The following is a 21187-nucleotide window of genomic DNA, read 5'->3' on the forward strand; positions in this document are numbered from 1 at the left end:
CGTCTTGCAGCAGGTCTGGTAAAAGGGCCCTGCTGTCAAGTGAGATAGTATGTATGTGTATGGAGATAGGTAGCAGTTCAGATTCAGAATGGGAACAGCCAGAGCTGGGGGAGGCATCTTCCCAAGCGAGTTCAGATATGGATAGGCGTGCTTCTCAGGATGCTACCACACAGATGGCTGGGCCTGAAGCCCCCCCCCCCTTTCCCTCCTCCGTGAGAACCGAGGAGGAGGAGAGCGCGGGGTGTGAACTGATAGATGCTAGGCTGTGGCACAGAGCGAAGAGGGAAAAGTTAGAGGCGGAGCTCAGACGGTCGACCTGATTGGCGATGCGTGAGGGTCGATGTAGGGGAGCATCGCTGGAAGGGAGGGGCCTCCCTCCCTAAGTTATTCTAGGCAACAAGTTCTTGTTTCAAACTGCTGGCAACGTCGTAGCTCCCATTTGGATCCCCTGTTGCCATTCCTTTGTAGCCAGAGAATCTTCAAGGAATTGCATCTGTAATGAACCTGTTGATAGTGAATTAAAGGCATGAGACCAAAGCCTCTCTTCTTGTGTGTCTGCAAGAGGAAGGAGGAGGCCAAGGGAACGTGACAGCTGCTTCCCCCTCTCATCACCCTCTGGACAGCTTGCTGAAACGGGGCTGCTTATGTACTCTCTCCCACCTGAGCAAAGAACTGGCACAGATTCTTCACGGACTTCATGCGACACATGGGCCTCCGGGGCACCGAAATGAGCATCACAACCCATTGCTACCCCTAACACCCTGTGTAGGGGAAAAACAGATGTTGCTGCTTAGATTTATAGCTCACCATTCTGCACGTTGCCCAAGGCGGCTAACAACAACAATAATAAAATCAGTTGCATTAAAATAACCACGTACAAACAAAACAAGAGCAAATATAAATTACAAAGTAAAAACAGCAGCCAATTAAAATGTACTAAAAATAAGTGGCCACAAAGATTGGATTGAGTTGCACTGCAGGCCAAAGGCCTATCTAAATAAATGGACTTTATCTGTCAGCGGAAGGTTACCAGAGACGGGCCTTGGCAGGTCTCCCTCAGAAGGGAGTTCCAGAGTCTGGGTGCCACCACTGAGAAGGCCCTCTCTCGAGTCAACCCACCACCCCTCCCCCATGAGCATCTGCTATTGGTGGGACAGAGAGAAGGACCACTTCCAAAGGTCTTAAGACTTGGGCCGGTTCATCTGGGTGACATCTACAGTTGGAACATAAGAAGAGCCATACTGGTTCAGACCAGCGTTCCATCCAATCCAGCATTCTGTTCACACAGTGGCCAATCAGCTGTCCACGGGAAACCCACAAGCAGGACACGAGTGCAACAGCACCCTCCCGCCCATGTTCCCCAGCAACTGGTGAGCATAGGCATACCGCCTCTGATCCTGGAGGTAGCATATAGCCATCAGGATTAGTAGCCATTGATAGCCTTCTCCTCCAGGAATTTGTACAATCCCCTTTTAAAGCCATCCAAATTGGTGGCCATCATGACATTTTGTGGAAGCGAGTTCCATAGTCTACGCGCTGTGTGAAGGAGACCGCCCTTTCATCTCTCCTGAATCTCCCACCCATCAGCTTCATAGGATGACCCCAGGTTCTAGTATTTTGAGAGAGGGAGAAAAATGTCTCCCTATCCACATTCTCCACACCAGGCATCCTTTTGTACACCTCTATCGTGTCTCCCCTTACTCTTACCGATGCGACATCAGTGGCTGCTAGATTCTCCATCGTTCTTGTCCAAAGTAATACATCTTCCATTCTATGGTGTGTGTGTGTTTTACAGCTTTGATAAAACAGTTCGTCACTGACGTCACTTGGGGGGAACTCGACTTCTTGATCGTGGATACACCCCCCGGGACATCCGATGAGCACATCTCCACCGTCGAATCCCTTCGACCCTACAAGCCTCTCGGGGCAGTTCTGGTTACAACACCGCAGGTACACACCGATTCCTTGCCTTGCAGGTTACCCCTTTCACCGTTGCCCTCGGGCATTTTGCTGGGCATGTTGCATTGCTCTTGAAATGAAGACAAACCAGCATCCTGCAACTGCAGGCTGCCGAAAGCTTCATCTGAGCAACCAGAAGTTGGCCCTAGAAATCTTGGCTTGAATCCCACCCACCACCACACACACACACACACACACACACACTTTAAAAAAAAAGTTCAATTGTGGATCTAAACAGTGGGGGAGAAAAACCTCTGCGCACCCAAAACTGTAGCAGCAGAGAGAGCCCAGGGGTTGCTCTTCCGGCCACACACATGCCTAATCCAAGCTTCCCGCTCGCACTACCTTCTGGGCTTGCCAGTCCAGGTTGTCTGGTCCAACCTGCAGGTGGCACATGGTTGCCTGAAGCTGCTAGAAGGGGCTGGGCGGTAACGGGGGAGCAGCAGGGAGTGAGCCACCCTGCAACTCTAATGCGTTCTGCAAAATCTGGGGGGACGCCTACCCAGCCAAGTGATGTTCAGCCTGTTCTGGAGGGGTCCGCACTTCCCCTAAAGGATCAGATTCGTAGTTTGGGGATGCGCTTGGATCCAGCATTGTCACTGGAGGCACAGGTGGCCTCAATGGCACGGAGCACCTTTTCCCAGCTTGGGCTGATATATCAGCTACCTCCTTCCCTGGACAGAGAGAGCCTAGCTACAGTTATCTGTGCCCTGGTGACATCTCGTCTGGTTGCTGCAATGCATTATATGTGGGTCTGCCTTTGAAAATGGTGGAGAAACTTCAGAATAGGGCAGCAGAGCTGTTAACGGGTGCTGGCTGATGAACAGTGATGGCACCAGTGCTTTGTGATCCGTGCTGGCTGCCGGTCCATTTCCAGGCCCAATTCAAAGTGCAGGGATTGAGTTTCAAAGCCCTCAATGGGTCGGGGACAGGTTACCTCAAGGACTGTCTCCTTCCATATCTACCTGCCCAAACCCGAAGATGGTCTTCAGGGGCCCTTGTCACGGTGCCCCCAGCAAGTGAAGTGAAGCATGTGGCTGCTAAGGAGAGGGCCTTTTCAGTGGTGGTACCCCAGGTTGGAGAATGCCCTCCCCAGAGAGGCCCCGTTGCAGAATCAGAGGCCCGGTTGCGGAATGCCCTCCCCAGAGAGGCTCGCCTAGTGCCTATGTTGTATTCTTTTCGGTGCCAGGTGAGGACCTTCGTATTCTCCCAGACCTTTTCATCCTTCTGTTTTTATTGTTTTAAACCTGTTGTTATATTTGTAGAACTTTACCCTGCTGGTGGTTTTTACTTTGGGTTTATACTGCAGTTTTAAACTTCTGAGCGTTTTATATTGTGCTTTGTCATAGAAATCATAGAATCCTAGGGTTGGAAGGGGCCTACAAGACCATCGAGTCCAACGCCCTGCTCTATGCAGGAAGCCTGATTCCCAGGTGGTCTCCCATCCAACTACTAACCAGCGCTGACCCTGCTTAGCTTCCGAGATCAGATGAGATCGGGTGCATCATGTTGTTGTGTTTTATGGTTTTCACTCTTGTGAACCACCCAAAGAGCTTTGACTCTTGAGCCATATAGAAATGTAATAAACAATCAATCGATCACGCTCAATGAGGGCAACTTGCCTGCCAAACATTATCGCATGAAACAACTGGGTTTGGCTGGCCAGCTCTACTATTTCCGACCAGAAAAGGTCCCACCTCTGGCGCCTTCCCCCTAATGCTGTGACGCCCGGTTCTGTTCCTCCTGTAGGCGGTCTCTGTGGGGGACGTGAGGCGAGAGCTGACGTTCTGCAAGAAGACGGGCTTGCGGGTCCTTGGGATCGTGGAGAACATGAGCGGCTTTGTCTGCCCACACTGCTCGGTGAGAGCCAGAGGCCAAGTAAAGCTCGGCACAGGCAGATTTAGCTTATGCTGACATGGGGGCAGCTGCAAGGGTCTTTCAGCCCAGTGGCAGGAGGGAGGGCAGCATTGCCTGGCCTGGAGATCCAGTGCAGTTTACCACTCTTCTGCTGCCACGCCCACTTATTTTTTTTTAATTAACGCGTTTTTTTGCTGGCAGCTGGGGTTGCTGTGAAGTAGGTTTCTGTTGATGCTGGAAACGGTGGGTTCAAAGGAGTTGTTCAGCGTGTTGGGACTCAGACCCCACCTCTGTCTTGTACTCAGTCTCTCGGGCTAGTGACTTGTCCTTTGCCACATCTCCCATAGCAGCCATTTTGTGATGGTGCCCAGGACAGTTTGTCCAATTGCCAAATGTGCCCACGGCCCAAAAAAGGTTGCCTACCCCTGCTAGTGGAGAAATACCTTTGGGGCATTGGTGGAATCAGCAGCTGCAGAAGAATGAGGTTTTGACTATGGGTCTGCCTGCTAAACATGAGGTTTCTCTCTCCCCCCACCCCCGCAATTCGGCTTCCTCTCTTATTCCAGGAATGCACAAATCTCTTTTCCAAAGGGGGCGGACAGGAGCTGGCCAAGCACGCCGGGGTCCCATTCCTTGGTGAGTACTTCAGTGAATCCAGAGCGCCCTCTAGGAGAGGATTCCGTCGTAGCAGATATTGCTGTTGTGATATGGATGTACACGGATGGCGTGAAGGAGACCCACTGTTCCAGCATCGGCCCTTTAGTGTAGCTCGCTGGCAACGTGCCCACCAGCTTTTTACTCTCTTCTTGCCAGCCCTCACTCCTGGTTAACCAAAGTTGGAGGTGAGTGAGGGTCCCCCCGACTGACAGGGTGCTCATTCAGGGGGAAGGAGACAGCCAGCTAAGCCCTGGTCTCCGCTGGCCAGGCCGTTAGCCCTTCCCCCCTCCCCTAATTCAAGCCTTAAAGCATAGTCCAGACAGTCTAGACAGCATGAGTCGGCAGGAAGGGGTGTGTGGCCTGACCTTTGAAAGTGGAATGAAGAATCCAGCCCAGCCCAGAAGTCTGACTGAGTAAAGTTGATTAAAGGAAGCGTAAAACAGGAGAGCAGAAGAAAAGCGGCGAGTATGCACGGAAACAAAAAGAAAAAAAAATAGAATCCCATACCAAGAGGACTGATCTGCCTGAATTTAAACTTGTCATCTACCACAACATATAGTTAAACTTCGGAATTCGCTGCCATAGGATGTAGTGATGGCCGCCAATTTGGATGGCTTTAAAAGGGGGTTGGACAAATTCCTGGAGGAGAAGGCTATCAACAGCTACTAGTCTTATGCTACCTCCAGTGCCAGAGGCAGTGAGCCGGTGTACACCAGTTGCTGGGGAGTATGGGCGGGAGGGTGCTGTTGCACTCGTGTCCTGCTTGTGGGCTTCCCATGGGCAGCTGGTTGGCCACTGTGTGAACAGAATGCTGGACTAGACAGACCCTTGATCGGATCCAGCAGGGCTCTTCTTAGGTTCTTACCAGAGCCTATTATCATCATCATTATTATTATACAATATTAGTGTATCGCTTACATTAAAAGATATTTCTAAGCAATGTCCAAAACAATACAGTGTAACGGCCAGGCAACTCGGCCTACAGATGTTTTGGCCTACAACTCCCATGATCCCTTGCTGTTGGGTATGCTGGCTAGTGGGGAGTGGTAGGCCAAAACATCTGAAGGCCCACGAGTTGCCCACCCCTGCAGTATAAGATCATAATTAAATCCCATATGTTATTACTGTATACAGAAGACAAGATAACCGACCTGGGAATGCTTGTTGGAGAAAGTATATTTTTGGTAGGCACTGAAAACCCAGAAGCATAGGCACCTGTCTGATTTGTAGTTGCAGGGACTGGGTGATCCCTACTAAAGGCCAGACCTGCGAAACGTTGGGCACCACCCGAGGGGCTATCTCGTGATGAGTGCAGGGACCAAACAGGGTAGGTGGTCTGGCAGTCTCTTAAGTATCCTGCTCCCGAGTTGTTCAGGGTTTTGTCAACAAGCAAATAAACCTAAGTAAACACCAGGGTCCCTTTGACATCCGAAGGAGCCTCTGGCTAGGTTCACACAACACAACAACGAACGCTCGAGGTTGAGTATGGGTTGAGTTCAGGTTATCATTGAAACGTAGGTCATGGCTGAAACGTGGGTTCTTGTGTTGTGTGAACCCAGCCACGCTCACAAACCGTGGTTTGTGAACCACAAACAACCCACAAAGAGAACCCACGGCTTGTTGGGCTGTGAACCATGGGCTATTCATGGTTCACAAACCATGGTCTGTGAGCATGGCTGGGTTCACATAACACAACAACCCACGTTTCAACCATGACCTACATTTCAGTGATAACCTGCACTCAATCCATACTCAACCTCGAGTGTTGGTTGTTGTGTTGTGTGAACCTAGTCAGAGGCCACGCAACACAACAGCCCGTGGTTCAACAAGAACCCACACTTGGCCCATTCTTGGTCTTGAGCAGGGGCTGTCATGTTGTGTGAACCCAGCCTCTCTCTCGATCATCAAAGATGGGACGAAAGGGGACAGAATGTGGAGACCGTCATGCCACGTGATGTGCTGTTTAATCAGGGTGACAACAGCCGACAGGTAAAAGGCGAATGGCCCCGGTGGGGAGGCCCACGTAGGCAGGGGATGCTCAAGGAAAGGCCCCCCTCCCCAGAGTTTGCCTTAAGGAGGTCAGAATTGGATGCAGGCAGCCTCTTTCATTGTCATCCAGCCTTGCGAATGTAAAAGGGGAGTGCTGGTTGGGACCCAGTGGAGGCTGGTGGCTCCAATGTCAGTGGGGCAGTGAATCCTCTCTGGGATTCTGTCAGAGCTCTAAAAGAGCTATCCAAGGTGTGGAAGCTGGCGCTGACTGAAACTTGGAGCGGATTCGCCCCCTCACTGATATCAGAGCCGCCAGCCTGCACTGTTGGGACCTGACTTGGAGGGATAGATGAAATAGGGGTTCCACTTCCAGCCACTGTAGGGAAGATTGAAAATGTCAGGCTTTTCAGGGCTTTTCAGAACTCATGACACCCTAGCAGCCTTCCCTGACTTGGTGCCCTCTAGATGCGTTGAAGTGCAACTCCCATGATCCCCATGCTGGCTTGGAATGATGGGAGCTGCAGTCCCACAGATCTGGAGGGGACCCGGATGGGAAAGGCTGCCAAACACCTACATTTATTTTTAATTGCTACATTTATAGCCCACCTTTTCCTCCAAGGAGCCCAAGGCCATGTACACGATCCTCCTCTCCATTTTATCTTCACAACAACCCTGTGAGGTAGGTTAGGCTGGGAGTCAGGGACTGGCCCAAAGTCACCCAGTGAGCTGAGTGGGGACTAGAACCTGTGTCTCCCAAGTTTCAGTCCAATGCTTCAACTGCTACACCACAGCAGCTCTCTAAAGAGGGGCAATTTTCACCGTACCTCTTTCCGCCCTTTAAATCTCTCCCACCTTTTGCGATTCTGCCTTCTTGGACAGGTTGTGTGCCACTCGACCCACAGCTCAGCCAGAGCCTGGAAGAAGGGCGAGACTTCCTGCGGGAATTTCCCAAGAGTTTGGCCTTCCCTGCGCTAGTCAGCATCGCCCAGCAGATCCTGGCGGGGGCATCCACTCGCAGCCCCTGAGGCCGGAGCAAGAGCTGGAATCTACATCCAGCAGGGCCTCCTCATCACACAAAGAGAAGCAAGCGGAGCCGTCCAGGAAATGGGGTCAGCAACGCAGGGAGAGCATCTTTGGGAAGCAAAGGACTTGAAGGGACTCCGCTTGCTTGAGCAGAACATGGCCCCTCAAGCAGGGCGTCAGCAGCACCCTTCCCCTTTTGGATGTGCAGTTTGCAGCATCTGCCTTGCATCTGCCCAGCCCATGGTGGTTGCTTTGAACCTTGCATTCAGCATTGCAGCCCCCAAGAGCTCAGGGCAATGATGGAACTGCTCACCTCACTCACCCATCCCCAGCAAAGCTGCCAGCAGGACTGTGGCATTTGGTACTTTCGATCCTGTGCTCTTTTGAAGCACGGTACTTGTGAAGCCCCTCATTGAGTCAGTACAGCATACGCCCCGTGAGGCACATCCCCTTTGTGATACAGGAGCCCTCGCGAAAGCCTTGATAATCAGCGTCTCTTGAAAATTTAGCTCCACTGCTGCTCTGCGGAGTGAATCATGACTCAGGAATTTGTATCTGCATGACACCCATTAAACACTGTGTTTTGTTGCAATCAAGGGGCGGTGTGTGTGTTACATCTTGTCATTCTTTCTCAGCTATTAGTAGCCTATACCAGTGCTCAATTACAGGGTGGCCAGAGGGGTAAGATAAGGTGCTGTCCTTACCTTTTGTACCCTTCCCCCTAGCTACTGGCTGCAGAAGCCTACCGGGTTCACAGTTTGGCTCCAATTACCAGTAGTCAGATGGCTTGTGGTTTCCATTGAGGACCCCCCCCACACCTTTTCTCCATCATTTGAGCACGGGGCTACACCTTTCTCACCTCCCAGAGCTAGCATCTTTGTAGGTCTCATCTGAGGAGGCTTTGCGGTGTCTGTTCATTCAGACTTGGGGATCAAAGTGTCTAGGAAGCTCGTTTACCTGTGGGTTGCAAAAAGGAAACCCCCCAAATGCGTAGCTTGTTCACTACTTAACTTTCACCCATGACAAAGTACTAGAACAGGAGTGGGGAACATGTGACCCTCCAGAAGATGTTGGAGTGCAACTCCGGTTAGCCCTAGCCAATGTACCCGGTGGTGCAGGATGGGAGTTGCAGTCTCATGACATCTAGTGGGTCATATGTTCCTCATCTCTGGCGGAGACAGACGCAAAGAATTCAGGCAGCTTCCCGTCCTTCTTTGGCATAGCATTCGCTCTCTTCTTATCTGATGATCCAACCACCTCCTGTCTGGTTTCTTGGTTTTGATATATTTAGGGCACAATCCTATGGGGATAGGCAGCCGCCTCCAAACACGCCCACCTATCCAGTGCAGGGCAGGAGAAGCACGGAGGGGATCATCCCCTCCGCGCTTCTCCTGCCCTGCATTTGCAGCTAGATGGTGGATTTCGGCTGTCTAGCCGCGGAAAGGCGGAGCGATGGAGGAGGCTGCCAGACGACACATAGGCTGTGTCATATCGGCATTTCCGCCTTCCCCGCCCTGGAACGCCCCCCGGAATGCCCCGTCTTGGCCGCTCCACACTCCTGAGCAGGGAGCGCTGGGCCGTTCAGTGCTGCCTGCAAGGCAGCACAGAAGGGAGGAAGGTCAGTTCTCCAGGAACCGACCTCAGAGCGAGGGCTCTGAGATCATTTCCCAGAAAACCACATATCCTGTGGCCATCTAGCCGCTGACCAGCAGCCATAGGATTGCTCCCTTAAGCTACGTTTTTATTGTTGGTGTTAATTGTGACCATTTTTGTTAGAGATACGCTCCTCAAATTCTTTTTCACTTGCCTTATTTTTAATGTACGTCTGTTTTGCCGTCGTTTGTGCTCCTTTTTCTCCTCATTTGCTCAAGACTTCCCATTTTGCGCAAGATGAAATCTTGACTTTTTATAGCATCTTTGACTCTGCTCGATAACCACAGTGGCAACCCTGGCTATTTACTGTGCTGCTCTTGATAGAGGGGAGAGTATGAGTATTCTGGACATGAGGAGCAACATAGCAAAAAACAGATTTTTGGAGAAGGAGACAAGCCAAAAGCTTTCCTCCCAAAGGTTTAAGACTCTAGAGAGGGCTTCTGGTGAGTTAGGCCGTTACCCATCTGCTTTCAACCCTAACCACAACCCATGAGGGCTAGAACCTTGCTTTCAAAAAATAATAAAATCCTGAGATGAAAACCATGACTTTTAGCCTGCTGAATTCTGTGCACAGTACAAGTCATGTTATACACAAAGCAATGATTAGAGGGAAGTAGTATGATAATGTTTAATTGGACTGAATGGTGATATTTTCAGCATAACTGACGGGCTTTCTCTGTAGCCCCAGTAGCTCTGTAGCCTCTGTAGCTCTGTAGTCCATCCTCCTGGCCGCTTACCCTACCACCCAAGTCAAAACCCTCCTTCCATCGTGCCAAAATATGAGAATGCAAGTGAGGCCTGCAACAAAACATTGCAAAGAATCCTCACCCACCCACCCCAAAAAGTGCTGTTCAAGAGTCAAGCTAGCCATCCCCTCTAAGCAGGGAATGCCAGTCTTTCCTCCCTCTCCCCTTCTGTTGTATTTCTGCAAAGCTCAGGGTTTCCCCTGCTGATACCTCCCTCTTGTAACTCAGTGGCCTCATCTGGGCACCATTTCTATCTTCACATACCACGTGAGGTCACTATGGGAAGGAGTATGGTAATTCCAATTTCTTAATAAGCCCAGCCAGCAATTGGCACCTGATGGAATCAATCTGTTTGAATAATGTATGATTGCACAGTTGGGGATTCTTGCAAAACAAGAGTTCCATGTCCCTCACCTTCTTGAACTGCCTGGATTGGCATAATATGAGGAATTAGAAGGGCAGGTCAAAGAGCTGTATATAAAACATGTCTTCATTTTGATTGACAGTTCCTGGGTGCTAAACCTTTTTATTGCATCTGCCCAGTGCAATTTAGGTGACAGCATGTCTGCCAGGAGATGTGCGTCCTAGGGTCAATGCCTGTCTGAGGCCACCGTTTTTCTGGTGCTAAAGGCTGTTGCAAAATTCTGGCTGAGCTGATGGAGGGGACGTTTCAAGCTCTGCCTCTCCGGGCACAATCCAGAGGGCCATTCCCCTACACAGTCCTAACTGAAATGACTGGGAGTTGCACAAGAGTATTTCAATGGGGCTTGCATAGAATGTCCCATTGGAATGGATCCTCTGATCCTTAAGAAGGTATCTGTCAGTGGTACACTTGATGAGCCCAAGAATATAGGTGAAGAATATATAAGTGAAAGAATATATCTTTCACTTTCCATCCATCTTTCTAGGTGAAGTGGGGGAATGAAATGGAATAGGTCTCTGTTTGCATTTTTTTTTTTACAACGTTATGCACAGACCAGTGGTGTAGTGGAACTAGGACTCACAGGGATGCAGCCCTGGTATTTTTTTGTCAGCAGGGGCTGCGTTCCAGTAGTGGGTGAGACTGAAGGCAAAGAGGCGGGCCAGGTTTGGCCCATGAGGTGGAGGTTCAAGACCTCTGTTCTAGTAGTTGGGTCTCCGGCCACTGAGGAATGGAAAGGAAGAGGTGGAGGCTGGTGGATCTGATTTCGGTGGGGCTATGAATCCATTCTGGGTTTCAGTCAGAACCAGCCAGAACTCTAAAGGAGCTATCCAAGGTGCTGAACCTATTTTGGGGATAGAGTTTAGCACCTTGGATAGCTCCTTTAGAGTCCTGGCTGGTTCTGACTGAAACCCAGAATAGATTCGCAGCCCCACCGAAATCGGAACCGCCAGCCTCCACTGGGTGTAGGGGTGGTAGAGGAGGCTGAAAACCCAAAGAGATGGTTTGGAGAAAAAAAACACACTCGAAGATATCTGTTTAAATGGAAATCTTATCAAAAGGTTTTGTTTGGTTTTTCTTCAGGGGACAGGTCAAAAAAGTAAGGGAAAGAAGGAGAGCTGGAATTCCACAGCAGTAGAGGGACTTGGTCCATAAGATTTGGGAGAGTGTCCCAGTTTTTTGGGAAGCAAGCAGAAGACCAATAGTTAGCAGTTGGCAAAATGGCCTCCGTCGATATCCCGCAGGTCAAGTCCTGCCACCTCTCCAGGGCTAAGGCAAGTGACGTTGTTGTACGTATATACAGGAGCATCCCCTTCTGTGATGGACTGGGTGTATCGAGGAACCACACTGGGGTGCTGCAAGGCAAAGTCCCTCAGTCCTTTCAGGGAGCAATTGCATTGCCACGGGTTCCCTTCCAGCCATAGCTGGACAAGCATGGGAGATGGGCCGAGCCAACCCACCGAGAAGGTCCTCAGCGAATTGTTCCTGAGGTTCAGATATTCCAGTCTGGAAAAGGAGGCGAAGACGTCGCCGTCCAGCATCTCCAGGCGGTTGCTGGAGAGGTCAAGCCAGGAGAGGCGCAGAAGTGGGGCAAAGGCTTCGGGAGAGATGTCCAGTAGCTGGTTGGAGGACAGGAGAAGATACTCGAGGTTCCTGAGGCCTGCAAACTGATTCGGAGAGAGCCTGCTCAGCTGATTGTACTTGAGGTCCAGGTCCAGGAGCTCGTGAAGGTCGCTCAGGCTGTGCTCCTCGATTTCGGAGATTGCGTTGCGCTGCAAGAAGAGCCTCCGCAGGCTGGAAAGATCGGAGAACATTTGCAGCCTGATCCGGCTGAGGCAGCTGTTTTCCAGGTGGAGGCTGTGCAGCTGGCTCAGGCCCCGAAACGTGAAATCCGGAACGGTCTTGAGGCAATTCCCAGAGAGGTTCATCACGGCTACGTTAGAAAGCCCAAAGAACGCCCCAGCCCTGATCTCGTGAATCTGGTTTTCGTTAAGAGTCAGGAACTCCAGCTGGCTCAGCTTGTCAAACCCCTTTTCTGGCAAGCTTCGGATCCTGTTGTTTCCTAGCTGCAGCTCCTCCAAGAACTGGAGGTCCTTGAAGGTTCTCGGCCTCAGGCTCGCAATCAAATTGCTGGAGAGGCGCAACACGTGGAGGCTGGAAAGACCCAGGAACGTGTCTTCAAACAGGGTGGTTAAGCGGTTGTGGGACAGGTCCAACCATCTCAAGGACTTCATGCCCACAAAGGCCCGCGGGGCAACAGCGTTGATTTGGTTGTGGCTTAGGTAGAGCTTCTGCAGCTTTTGAAGCTTTGTGAAGATGTTCCCTTTAATGCCCTTGAGGGAATTCCCACTCAAGTCCAGTTCTCTCAGCTCACTGAGGCTATAGAACAGCTGATGCTGGAGATAGTGCAGCTTGTTCCCTGCCAGGACCAAGTCCCTCAGGTTGGGTAGGTCATGAAACACTTTGTCCGGTAGGACCACCAAGGAGTTCCATCCAAGGTTCAAGTACCAGAGATTGGAAAGCCCAGCAAAAACGCCTTCTTCAAGCTTGCTAAACTGGTTGTTGTTGAGACGTAGGGAAGCCAAGTTCTGCAAGTGGAGGAATATGTTAGGCGTCAATGACTTCAGCCGGTTCCGTTCGAGGAGCAAAATGTCCAACCCCTCCAAGCCGTGGAAGGCATGCTGTTCGATACTTGACAGCTGGCTGGCTTCAAGGTTGAGGAACTCCAAGCTGGAGAGGTTTCTGAAGGCAAGAGCTGGCAAGGCAGTGAAATTGTTTCCATCCAGCCACAACATCCTCACACCCCTGGGCACCTCTTCAGGCAGGCTCGTCAGATTCCGTGTGCTGCAGTAGACGTTCAGCTCCCCGTTGCAGTCGTCGCAACTGCAAGCACACAGGCTGGGACATTTCTGGCTTTCGGGATTGGCATGTTCTTTGGCGGCGGCTGCTTCAAGGTGCTGAGATCTTGCTGCCAACACCCAGATGAGCGTCAACACCAGCACTGCTTCTGTTGGGCAGATAATAAAACAAAAGCCATCAGGCGGGGACAAACAAGCAGCGGTGGTGGCGTAACGGTGCAAGGTACTCTGGAGCAAAGTTTCGGGGCCAGGGCTGGCACCCAAGTTCGACATGCTTGGGCACCTGCCGAGGCTTGCATCCCAGAAGGGGCCCGCTGCCAGTGCCCAGTTGTCCCTGGCCCTTGCTCTCTCTGCCTGTTCACCTGCCCTCTGATCGCAACCATGCGAGCAGTGATGGGCGGGGGGAGGAAGAGCCTCGCCCTCTGCTCCTGAGTGCAGAGGGAAAGGGCAATGAAATGTAGTGACGCCAGCAAGGAGGTGGAGCCCGCTCGGGGTTATGTCAGGGTTCCACTATTGACCTAGACCCCCTGAGCAACTCCTTAAGGATCTCTTACCTCCTTAAGAGTCCCACCTTCCTTCTTTTACCTTCCCCTTCCCAATAACGTGGGGTTTAGGCTGTAGGCGTTGGGTGATTGACACTCTAGACACAGGGTTTATCCACAACAGTTTACTGGTAAATTAAAGCAAGCAAATCACAATCAAAGGTATTTACACAATAGAGCTGAGTGCTACAAAAGGCCTTAAGAGAAAACGCAAGTTGCAAAACGCAAGTTCCTTTACCCCTAGCTGCATTTAGACTTTTCCAGGCCGCTTCTTCCTGCTCCCTCTTCAGGCTCTGGTCTCCCCAGTTCTGACTCTTGCTGGCTCTTTCACTCTCTTTATATACCCTCCTCCCTCAAAACCGAAAGTACTGCTTCAAACCTGAAGAAATGAAACTTAACTGGGGAAATGAAACTGAACTTTAACCGGGGAAATGAAACTGCTCTTCTCAATGATACCCCCTCCCAACAAAAAACTACAGGCCTCTAGGCCTGACCTTTTGCTTTTCCTTGCTCTATAGGCCTCAAATCTTCACAGGGCGTTGTTGTTGTTGTTGTTTATTTATATTTCTATACTGCCCCATAGCCGAAGCTCTCTGGGCAGTTTACAAAAGTTCCTCTGGCATAATACAAAAGTATTATGCCCAAGTAACCCACAAAACCCAGAGCTGGAACTCTTCAATAAATGTGCCTGGTTGGGTAGCAGTGCAGAATTTCATAGAATCTCAGCTTTGCAAAAAAAATAGTTTCTAGACCTCATGATTGTGGAAGACTGTTGTAGTATGGGTGAGTTGTCCACCTGGAGACTCCCAGTAACATCAGAGGCAGATAAATGAGCACATAGGGTTAGCATCACAGGCTTTTAACACAGGTGGCACTCCTGGTAGTTCTGTACGGACCTGAGGTCCGTTCAGAGTCCTCTCAGAGTAGAGCCTTTAGTGTATTGGCTCCCTCTCTATGGAACTCCCTGCCTGTTGATATCAGGCAGGCACCAACATTGTTTCGTTTTCGGTGCCCGCTAAATATATTTTTATTATAAAAAAGCATTCCCTGGCTAACCAGCCATGTCTGTATTGGCATAAGTTGATGTTAAAGATTTGAACCCTTTTTTTCTTCCTTCTTTTTTATTGTTCACCACTTGGGTTTTTCATTGGATGTAGAGCAGTGTATACATCTTGTAAATAAATAAATAAAAATAGGTGGCTTTGTTGCTTCCCAAACCAGAGTGTCCCATGAACAAGCCACCACCCCCGACCTGCCCCCACCCGGACTTTCTTGCCATCTTGTCCCCATTTGCTGAAGCACTAAATATCTTTCCGCCCACCCTAACTGTCATGGCATAGGTCTCTTGACATATGGAGGAACACGGTGATCCCTTCACCCATTTAGAGTGACTTTCCCAAAGGCCAGCAGGCAAAAACATGGCTCCCTAGTTAATAGTTGATTTTGTTATACTGTTTTTTTAGGTTAAGCGAGGAAAAGTGGACTATTTTTAGAAGCTACAGTAACCAGTAAGCGCGGATACAAGATAAGAAGTTTCACTGTCAGCCACATTTAATCACTCTGAGTAGACCCTTTATTTATTTATTTATTTATTTATTTATTTATTTATGGACTCAAGCTGAAAGACAGAACTTGGGGGGGGCTGTGCTTTGTTTTATTGTTTTGGTGATTAGTGAATTGTTATGCATGTAAAATTATTACGTGTGCATTATTATTGTTTTTAGTTAAGAAAGTAAAATGATATATGTTAATTGTCCCTGTACGAGGCCTTTGCTGTGAGTTCCTTTAGAGACCCTGAAGAAAAAGTTACATGTGGGCAGTAGTTATAATTTTAAAATGCACATTTTAAATCTGTGATGCTTTAAACCAGGGGTGTTGAACCTTGGGCCCGTAGGCCGAATCTGCCTCCCCCTTCTTGAGGGCCCTATCTGGCCTTCCAGGCCATGCCCTTTTCTCCATGCCCCACCTCCTTTCCCCTGACTGCCTAGTTTTTCATGCTTTCCCAGCTTTTGTTCAAAATTTTCCCCATTCTAAAAGGTTGAAATGTCTCTCCTAAGGATTATTCGCTGGCAGGAAGAGCTTTACCTGAAAATATGCTGGTATTTGGGGTGTTTTGACCCTGTTCCTTTTGCCTTCAGCCCTGCCCACTACTGAAATGGAGCACACCAGACCTTCTCCAAAGTGGAATTCAGCCCCCAGGCTGAGTTTCCCCCCAGATGTTGTAGACTTCATCTCCCATAAGCCCCAGTCATCATGACAAATGGGTCAGGAATGCTGGGAGTTGTGGTCAAAAACATTTGGAGGGCACCAAGTTGAGGAAGGTTGTTTTAAGGTCTAATTGAGGGGTTCCTTGTAAATTATAAATGGCAGGTTCTCATCAATTGCTTGCAAACAGTGAATTCCTTGTAGGCAGCATTTTTATGGTAATAGTTACCATCCCCTGCATACCATACATAGCTTGAGAAATGAGCCACAGTGTTTGTATACACACACACACACACACACACACACATGATACTCAACCGAGTACAAGAGCAGCCATTTATAAAATTTGAGTGCCCCCTCCCGTCCCCACAGCTATGAAATATTTAAAGAATAATAAATAAGGCATCCTTGTTGTCTTCTGTTTTCTGTGGGGAGGAGAGTTTTGCTTTTAAAGCTCCCCCTCCCATTAATGAGGACAGGAAACTTGGAATGCTTTCAGACAAGGCTTTTATCATATCATCGCCCTGCTTCGTTCATGGAATTTTACGAGAGGTCCAGATGACGACATCTCCCACTTGTGACCCTCCCGCATTTCCCCACCAAGACTTCTGTCTTTTTTCTTTACACACATGCACGCACACACAAACACAGATCAGTTACGGAGGACAAGATGGCGTAGTTCCACAGTGTCCGTTGAATGGTAGAGCTGGGAGCCCTCTACTTACAAGCACCATTTTAAGAAGTAGTGAACAGCTTTTCTAACTTTATAGAGGCTTTTATGAATGACTGGGGGGACCCTTTGGAACAGTGTGGGGAAGTCTTGCAGGGGCGGCAGGAGAATGGGGAAATTTGCAGAAATCTTCTCCATCTATCTTCTGCTAGATCAAAGAGCTTCCCATGAACAGAAGAATAGCATTGGATCCAACCAAATGCATTGTATTTTTTTTTTTATTCTTAGAACTGATAGGAAAGTAAACATTGCATATATTTCACTTTCCACCCAAATTTCTGTTTGTTTCCAGAAAAGTGGCTAGTGGGTGGAGGTGGGGGAGAAAGAATTTCAGACATTTTACGTTCTAGGAAACAATGTAAATCTGAAATAAGAGATCATGAGTCACTTGCAACTTGCCACTCACACAGCGGGTTTTGTTCCATGTACTTGGGGTCTACATAGGAACTTAGGAAGCGGCCTTATATTGAGTGAGACCCTTGGTCCATCTAGCCCACTATTGTCAACGCTGACTGGCAGCAGCTCTCCAAGGTTTCAAGCAGGCGTTTTTTCAGCCCCACCTGGAGATACCAGGGATCAAACCTGAGACCTTATGCAGGAGCTCTACCACTGAACCATGGCCCTTCCTATGTCAGCCTTCCCCAGCCTAGTGCCCCCCAGATATTTTGGACTACAGTTCCCATCATTCTTCACTGTTGGCCATGCTGACTACAGTAGGTGAGAGCTGAAGTCCAAAACATCTGGAGGGCGCCTATGCAGTGGAGGCAGTGGCCACTTCCCAACATATTTCCAATAGAGGAACATCGAGCCTGTGTGGGTTGTCATCCTAGTGCAGAGCTGGGGAGCTGGCGGTCCTACAGATGTTGGATTCCAACTCGGATCTGCCCCAGCCAGATGGGCCAATGGCCAGCGGTGACAGGAGTTGTAGCCCAAAGACATAGAATCATAGGATAGTAGGGTTGGAAGGGGCCTATGAGCCCATCCAGTCCAACCCCCTGCTCAATGCAGGAATCTAAGTCAGGGCATCCCCGACAGATGGCTGTCCAGCCTCGTCTTGAATGCCTCCAGTGTGGGAGAGCCCACCACCTCCCTAGGTAGTTGGTTCCATTGTCAGGACGTTTTCCCTGATGTTCAGCCGGAATCTGGCTTCCTATAACTTGAGCCCCTTCTTCCATGTCCTGCACTCTGGGATGACCAAGAAGAGATCCTGGCCTTCCTCTCTGTGACAAACTTTCAGGTAATTGAACAGCGCTACCCTATCAGTCTTCTCAAGACTAAATAGGGCTTTGAGCTCCTCATAGGCATTTGTTTCCATCTGCAAGGCCTAAAATTTCCCCACCACTGTCATGGCGGATGAAGATCCATATTATTTCTCTGATTTTTATAAAATATGAAGGAGTCCCCAGCTACACGTTTGACGTAAGGTGAGGAGAAAGTGGGTGCATCTTTTATAAAATTATTGGTAATATTTTAATTGAATGTATTCCAATATTGCATTAAGGAAATAAGACACAGATTTCTAGGACAGCATCTTAGAGCATGTTTGTTGTTGGCTTGGAGCAGGGGGCGGGGCTGGTCAAATCAACAACAAATTGAATTTCTGTTAATCCACAACAATATATTGGCACCATCTCTGTACATGGTGCATTTGTGTTCATGGTGCGTCACAAAGAATGGCAGGACAGACCCTGGTCCTGAGAGACTTACAAGCTAAAAGTAGGCAGAATAATAAACAATAAGGGGATGAGGACATAGGGTTAAACAGAAAAAGACTATACCATTATTTCAATGGGAAGTTGTTATTATAACTTTTGTTTATTTATTTGAATGTATTTATTTAGCCAGAATAAAGTTGTAATTACAACTACAAAGTGATCAACGTAAGGATGTACTTACAGCTATTAGGCAAACGATTATACAATTATTTCAGTTGCATAGAAGATTGTAATTACACCGTTATTTCAGTTGCATGTAAGGGGGGTTTAAATGGGAGTCGTAGGACAGGAGTTGTAGCCTGACACATCTGGAGAATGTTGCAACAGTAGATACATAACTGAAAAGGTGTTTTATGTGCCTTCTCAGCTGGTCATGGACACCAAAGGGTGTGTTGCATTTTTCCTGCACTCCTGCAGTAGAGTGTTTTAATGACCGACTGTCTAGATTTTGACGTCCAAACAGATCTATATATGTTTTACCTGAGCGTTGTCTTTGCATCTGGTTTTGTGTCAATCTTTTCGTGTCGTCATGCGGCCTTTCACCAAACAAATGTGTTTACTTCTGTATGTGCCATTGCACACTTTTGCTTTACAGCCTGTAAGTCTGCATTTCCCACCACCACCACACACACACACACACACACACACACGCTCCCCCCACCACCACCACCTTGGAACAATACTAACTGTTACGGTGAGCCTACTTTTATAGAAAATGGTATGCATCCCATGCACAGACCACAGTGGCATTCCTTGCCACAGTGGTATTCCTCGCCACAGTGGTGTTCAAACAAGGAAGACCAGCCACCTGGACAAACTTGTAATATGTTTATCTTCTTAACAGGAACACAACAACATAAAAAGCTGAATGGCCATGGCTAGAGGAAACCTGAGCCCACATGGCCTTAGCCACAAATCCGTTTTCCAGAGCCATGGGTCGTTTTCACAGAATCCCAAGTATCCATTGATGCCAATGGAAGTTTTTATGTTTTCCTGGCAGGGGGCAATTTTCAAAGGAGCTCACAGCTGGGGAGGGAAGGGTTAACCCTCTGCTGCAACACCCCCCAAATTCCCCCTCACCCACCCGCATGGCTATTAAGCTTAGGGCAGAAAAACCTTCCATTGCTGCCAATGGAAGTTTTTTTTTCCTAAGCTGTTAAGTGAATGTGGGTGCGTTAAAGCGTTCATGAAAACTCTTACCAGCCAGCTCTCCTTTTGTGCACTTTTTCCACACTTGTTCACAGCCATTGTAAATTAATTGTAAATGAAGAGGAATTACTGATTTAGGATGATCTGGAGGGGGTGTGTGCAGATTAATTAAAGAGTTTATTTTATTTGATGTGTTTTGGATGGGGAATTAATGGGATGCCTTTCCCTGCTGTGAGATTTTAATTAAATCCTAGTCATTCTTTCTACATTTGCATCTATAGATATAAATTATCATATATACATTTTTGGCAGATTACAGCTCCAAATCTTTTAAATGTCTAGCAAGGCTCCTGATACAGTCTCCCCACACACTCCGGCAACAAGAGATCCTGATTTGACTTAATTAATTTTTAACTGGAGACACGAGAGACCAAATCTGGGACCTTCCACGTGCAAATGATCTGCTCCACCCCTGATCTAATTAATTGCCCCCCCAGAGTTATTTGCTCTAATGCAATACATTCATATATTTTTTTGTTTGCCCACAGAAGCCTTACGGAGCAAGGGAAAACCTCTGCAGAAGCAAAGGGACAGAAGCTTCCAAATCTTTTGCCCAGCTTCTCAAAACAGCCCACCTCCTTTTCCAAGTTTTGGGGAAGGGGAGATTTGACTGATGCCCCAGGTACAGGCCTGTATTGCACAGCACTAAAGAGATACATCGAAAGGAACGGCTAGAAATGTCTCTCTTCCCCCACTTACCTTTCCTCATTCTTGCGCTGGCTGGCCGAAGCGTGGAAAGCCAAAGTTCTGCAGTGCAACTCCAAGCAAGTCCTGCCTGCATCCCACCCCCTGCTGCTAATGTAGCAATACAGCGTCAGGCAACCACCTTGACGCTGGCCAGGCTGCCTGAGAGACGCTGCTTTTAACCTGTCACTTACTGGTTAGGAATGTCCCCACTGGCTCAGGGTTATCCACACAGGATGTATTTGCCGGTGGCTGGCAAACAAGAGCGGGAGAGGGCCACCGCCTTCATCTCCTGCGTGGGGGCCTCCCAGAGGCGTCATCTGGTTGGCCACTGTGGAGCACAGGATCCTGGACTCAGGGCAGCCACTGCCAAAAAAGAGAAATGCATCACCAAAAAAAAGGATACCTTTTGCATATGCATATTTACACTTATAGGTCAGGGGTAGCCAACCTGGTGTCCGCCGGATGTGTTGGACCACAACTCCCACCATCCCTGACCATTGGCCACGCTGCCTGGGGCTGATGGGAGTTGTAGTCCAAAACATCTGGAGGGTGTCAGGTTGTCTACCCCTGGTATAGGTGCTAATTTAGAAATAATAACAATAACTATAGAAATACCATGGAACTGACCATAGCGGACATGACCGACCAGGTGGCCTGTGTTCTTGCTGCTCAGTCTGCTGTCCAGGCGCTGACTGTGGATGGGCAACTTCATGGCTCCTGTCCTGCTCTCTGTCCTGATGGTTCTTTGACTTTAAACCAGGCCTGGACTCTTCAAATAGAGGACTGTCTTCTGTAAAGTAGGACAGCTGGCCACCCTAGCTGGACCAGACCAGGAGTGAGCAGAAAGTAAACAGGGATCTACCAGTAGATCTCTGGGTGATTTGCAGTAGACCGCCAAGGGACCCTGACTAGCAACGGTCTAGAAATGGCAACCAT

General features: G+C 48.9%; 2 protein-coding genes across 3 annotated transcripts in view; one reads left to right on the forward strand and one right to left on the reverse strand.

The window, feature by feature from the left end:
- The window catches only part of NUBP2 (NUBP iron-sulfur cluster assembly factor 2, cytosolic), a 32284-nt gene extending 24196 nt beyond the window's left edge, over positions 1-8088 (forward strand). The window contains exons 4-7 of one of the 2 annotated variants that reach the window (XM_084818657.1): positions 1796-1950; positions 3709-3819; positions 4383-4452; positions 7342-8088. In XM_084818657.1, the coding sequence (XP_084674783.1) occupies positions 1796-1950; positions 3709-3819; positions 4383-4452; positions 7342-7487 (482 nt within the window). In that variant the 3' untranslated portion in view covers positions 7488-8088. Of the gene's footprint in view, positions 1-1795; positions 1951-3708; positions 3820-4382; positions 4943-7341 lie in introns of those variants that run through there. The other variant, XM_084818655.1, reaches the window with a different exon arrangement.
- Positions 8089-10923: 2835 nt separating this feature from the next.
- On the reverse strand, positions 10924-20399 carry IGFALS (insulin like growth factor binding protein acid labile subunit). The gene is made up of 2 exons (XM_084818659.1): positions 20264-20399; positions 10924-13312 (listed from the first exon to the last, which is right to left on the reverse strand). Exons 1-2 carry the CDS (start codon positions 20343-20345, stop codon positions 11511-11513), a joined length of 1884 nt encoding a protein of 627 aa, XP_084674785.1. The 5' UTR covers positions 20346-20399; the 3' UTR covers positions 10924-11510.
- Between the last annotated feature and the right edge of the window lie 788 nt (positions 20400-21187).

This window comes from Heloderma suspectum, chromosome 12 (genome assembly GCF_057233095.1).
Source record: "Heloderma suspectum isolate Gila_16-S chromosome 12, 16-S_ref, whole genome shotgun sequence".
NCBI lineage: Eukaryota > Metazoa > Chordata > Lepidosauria > Squamata > Helodermatidae > Heloderma > Heloderma suspectum.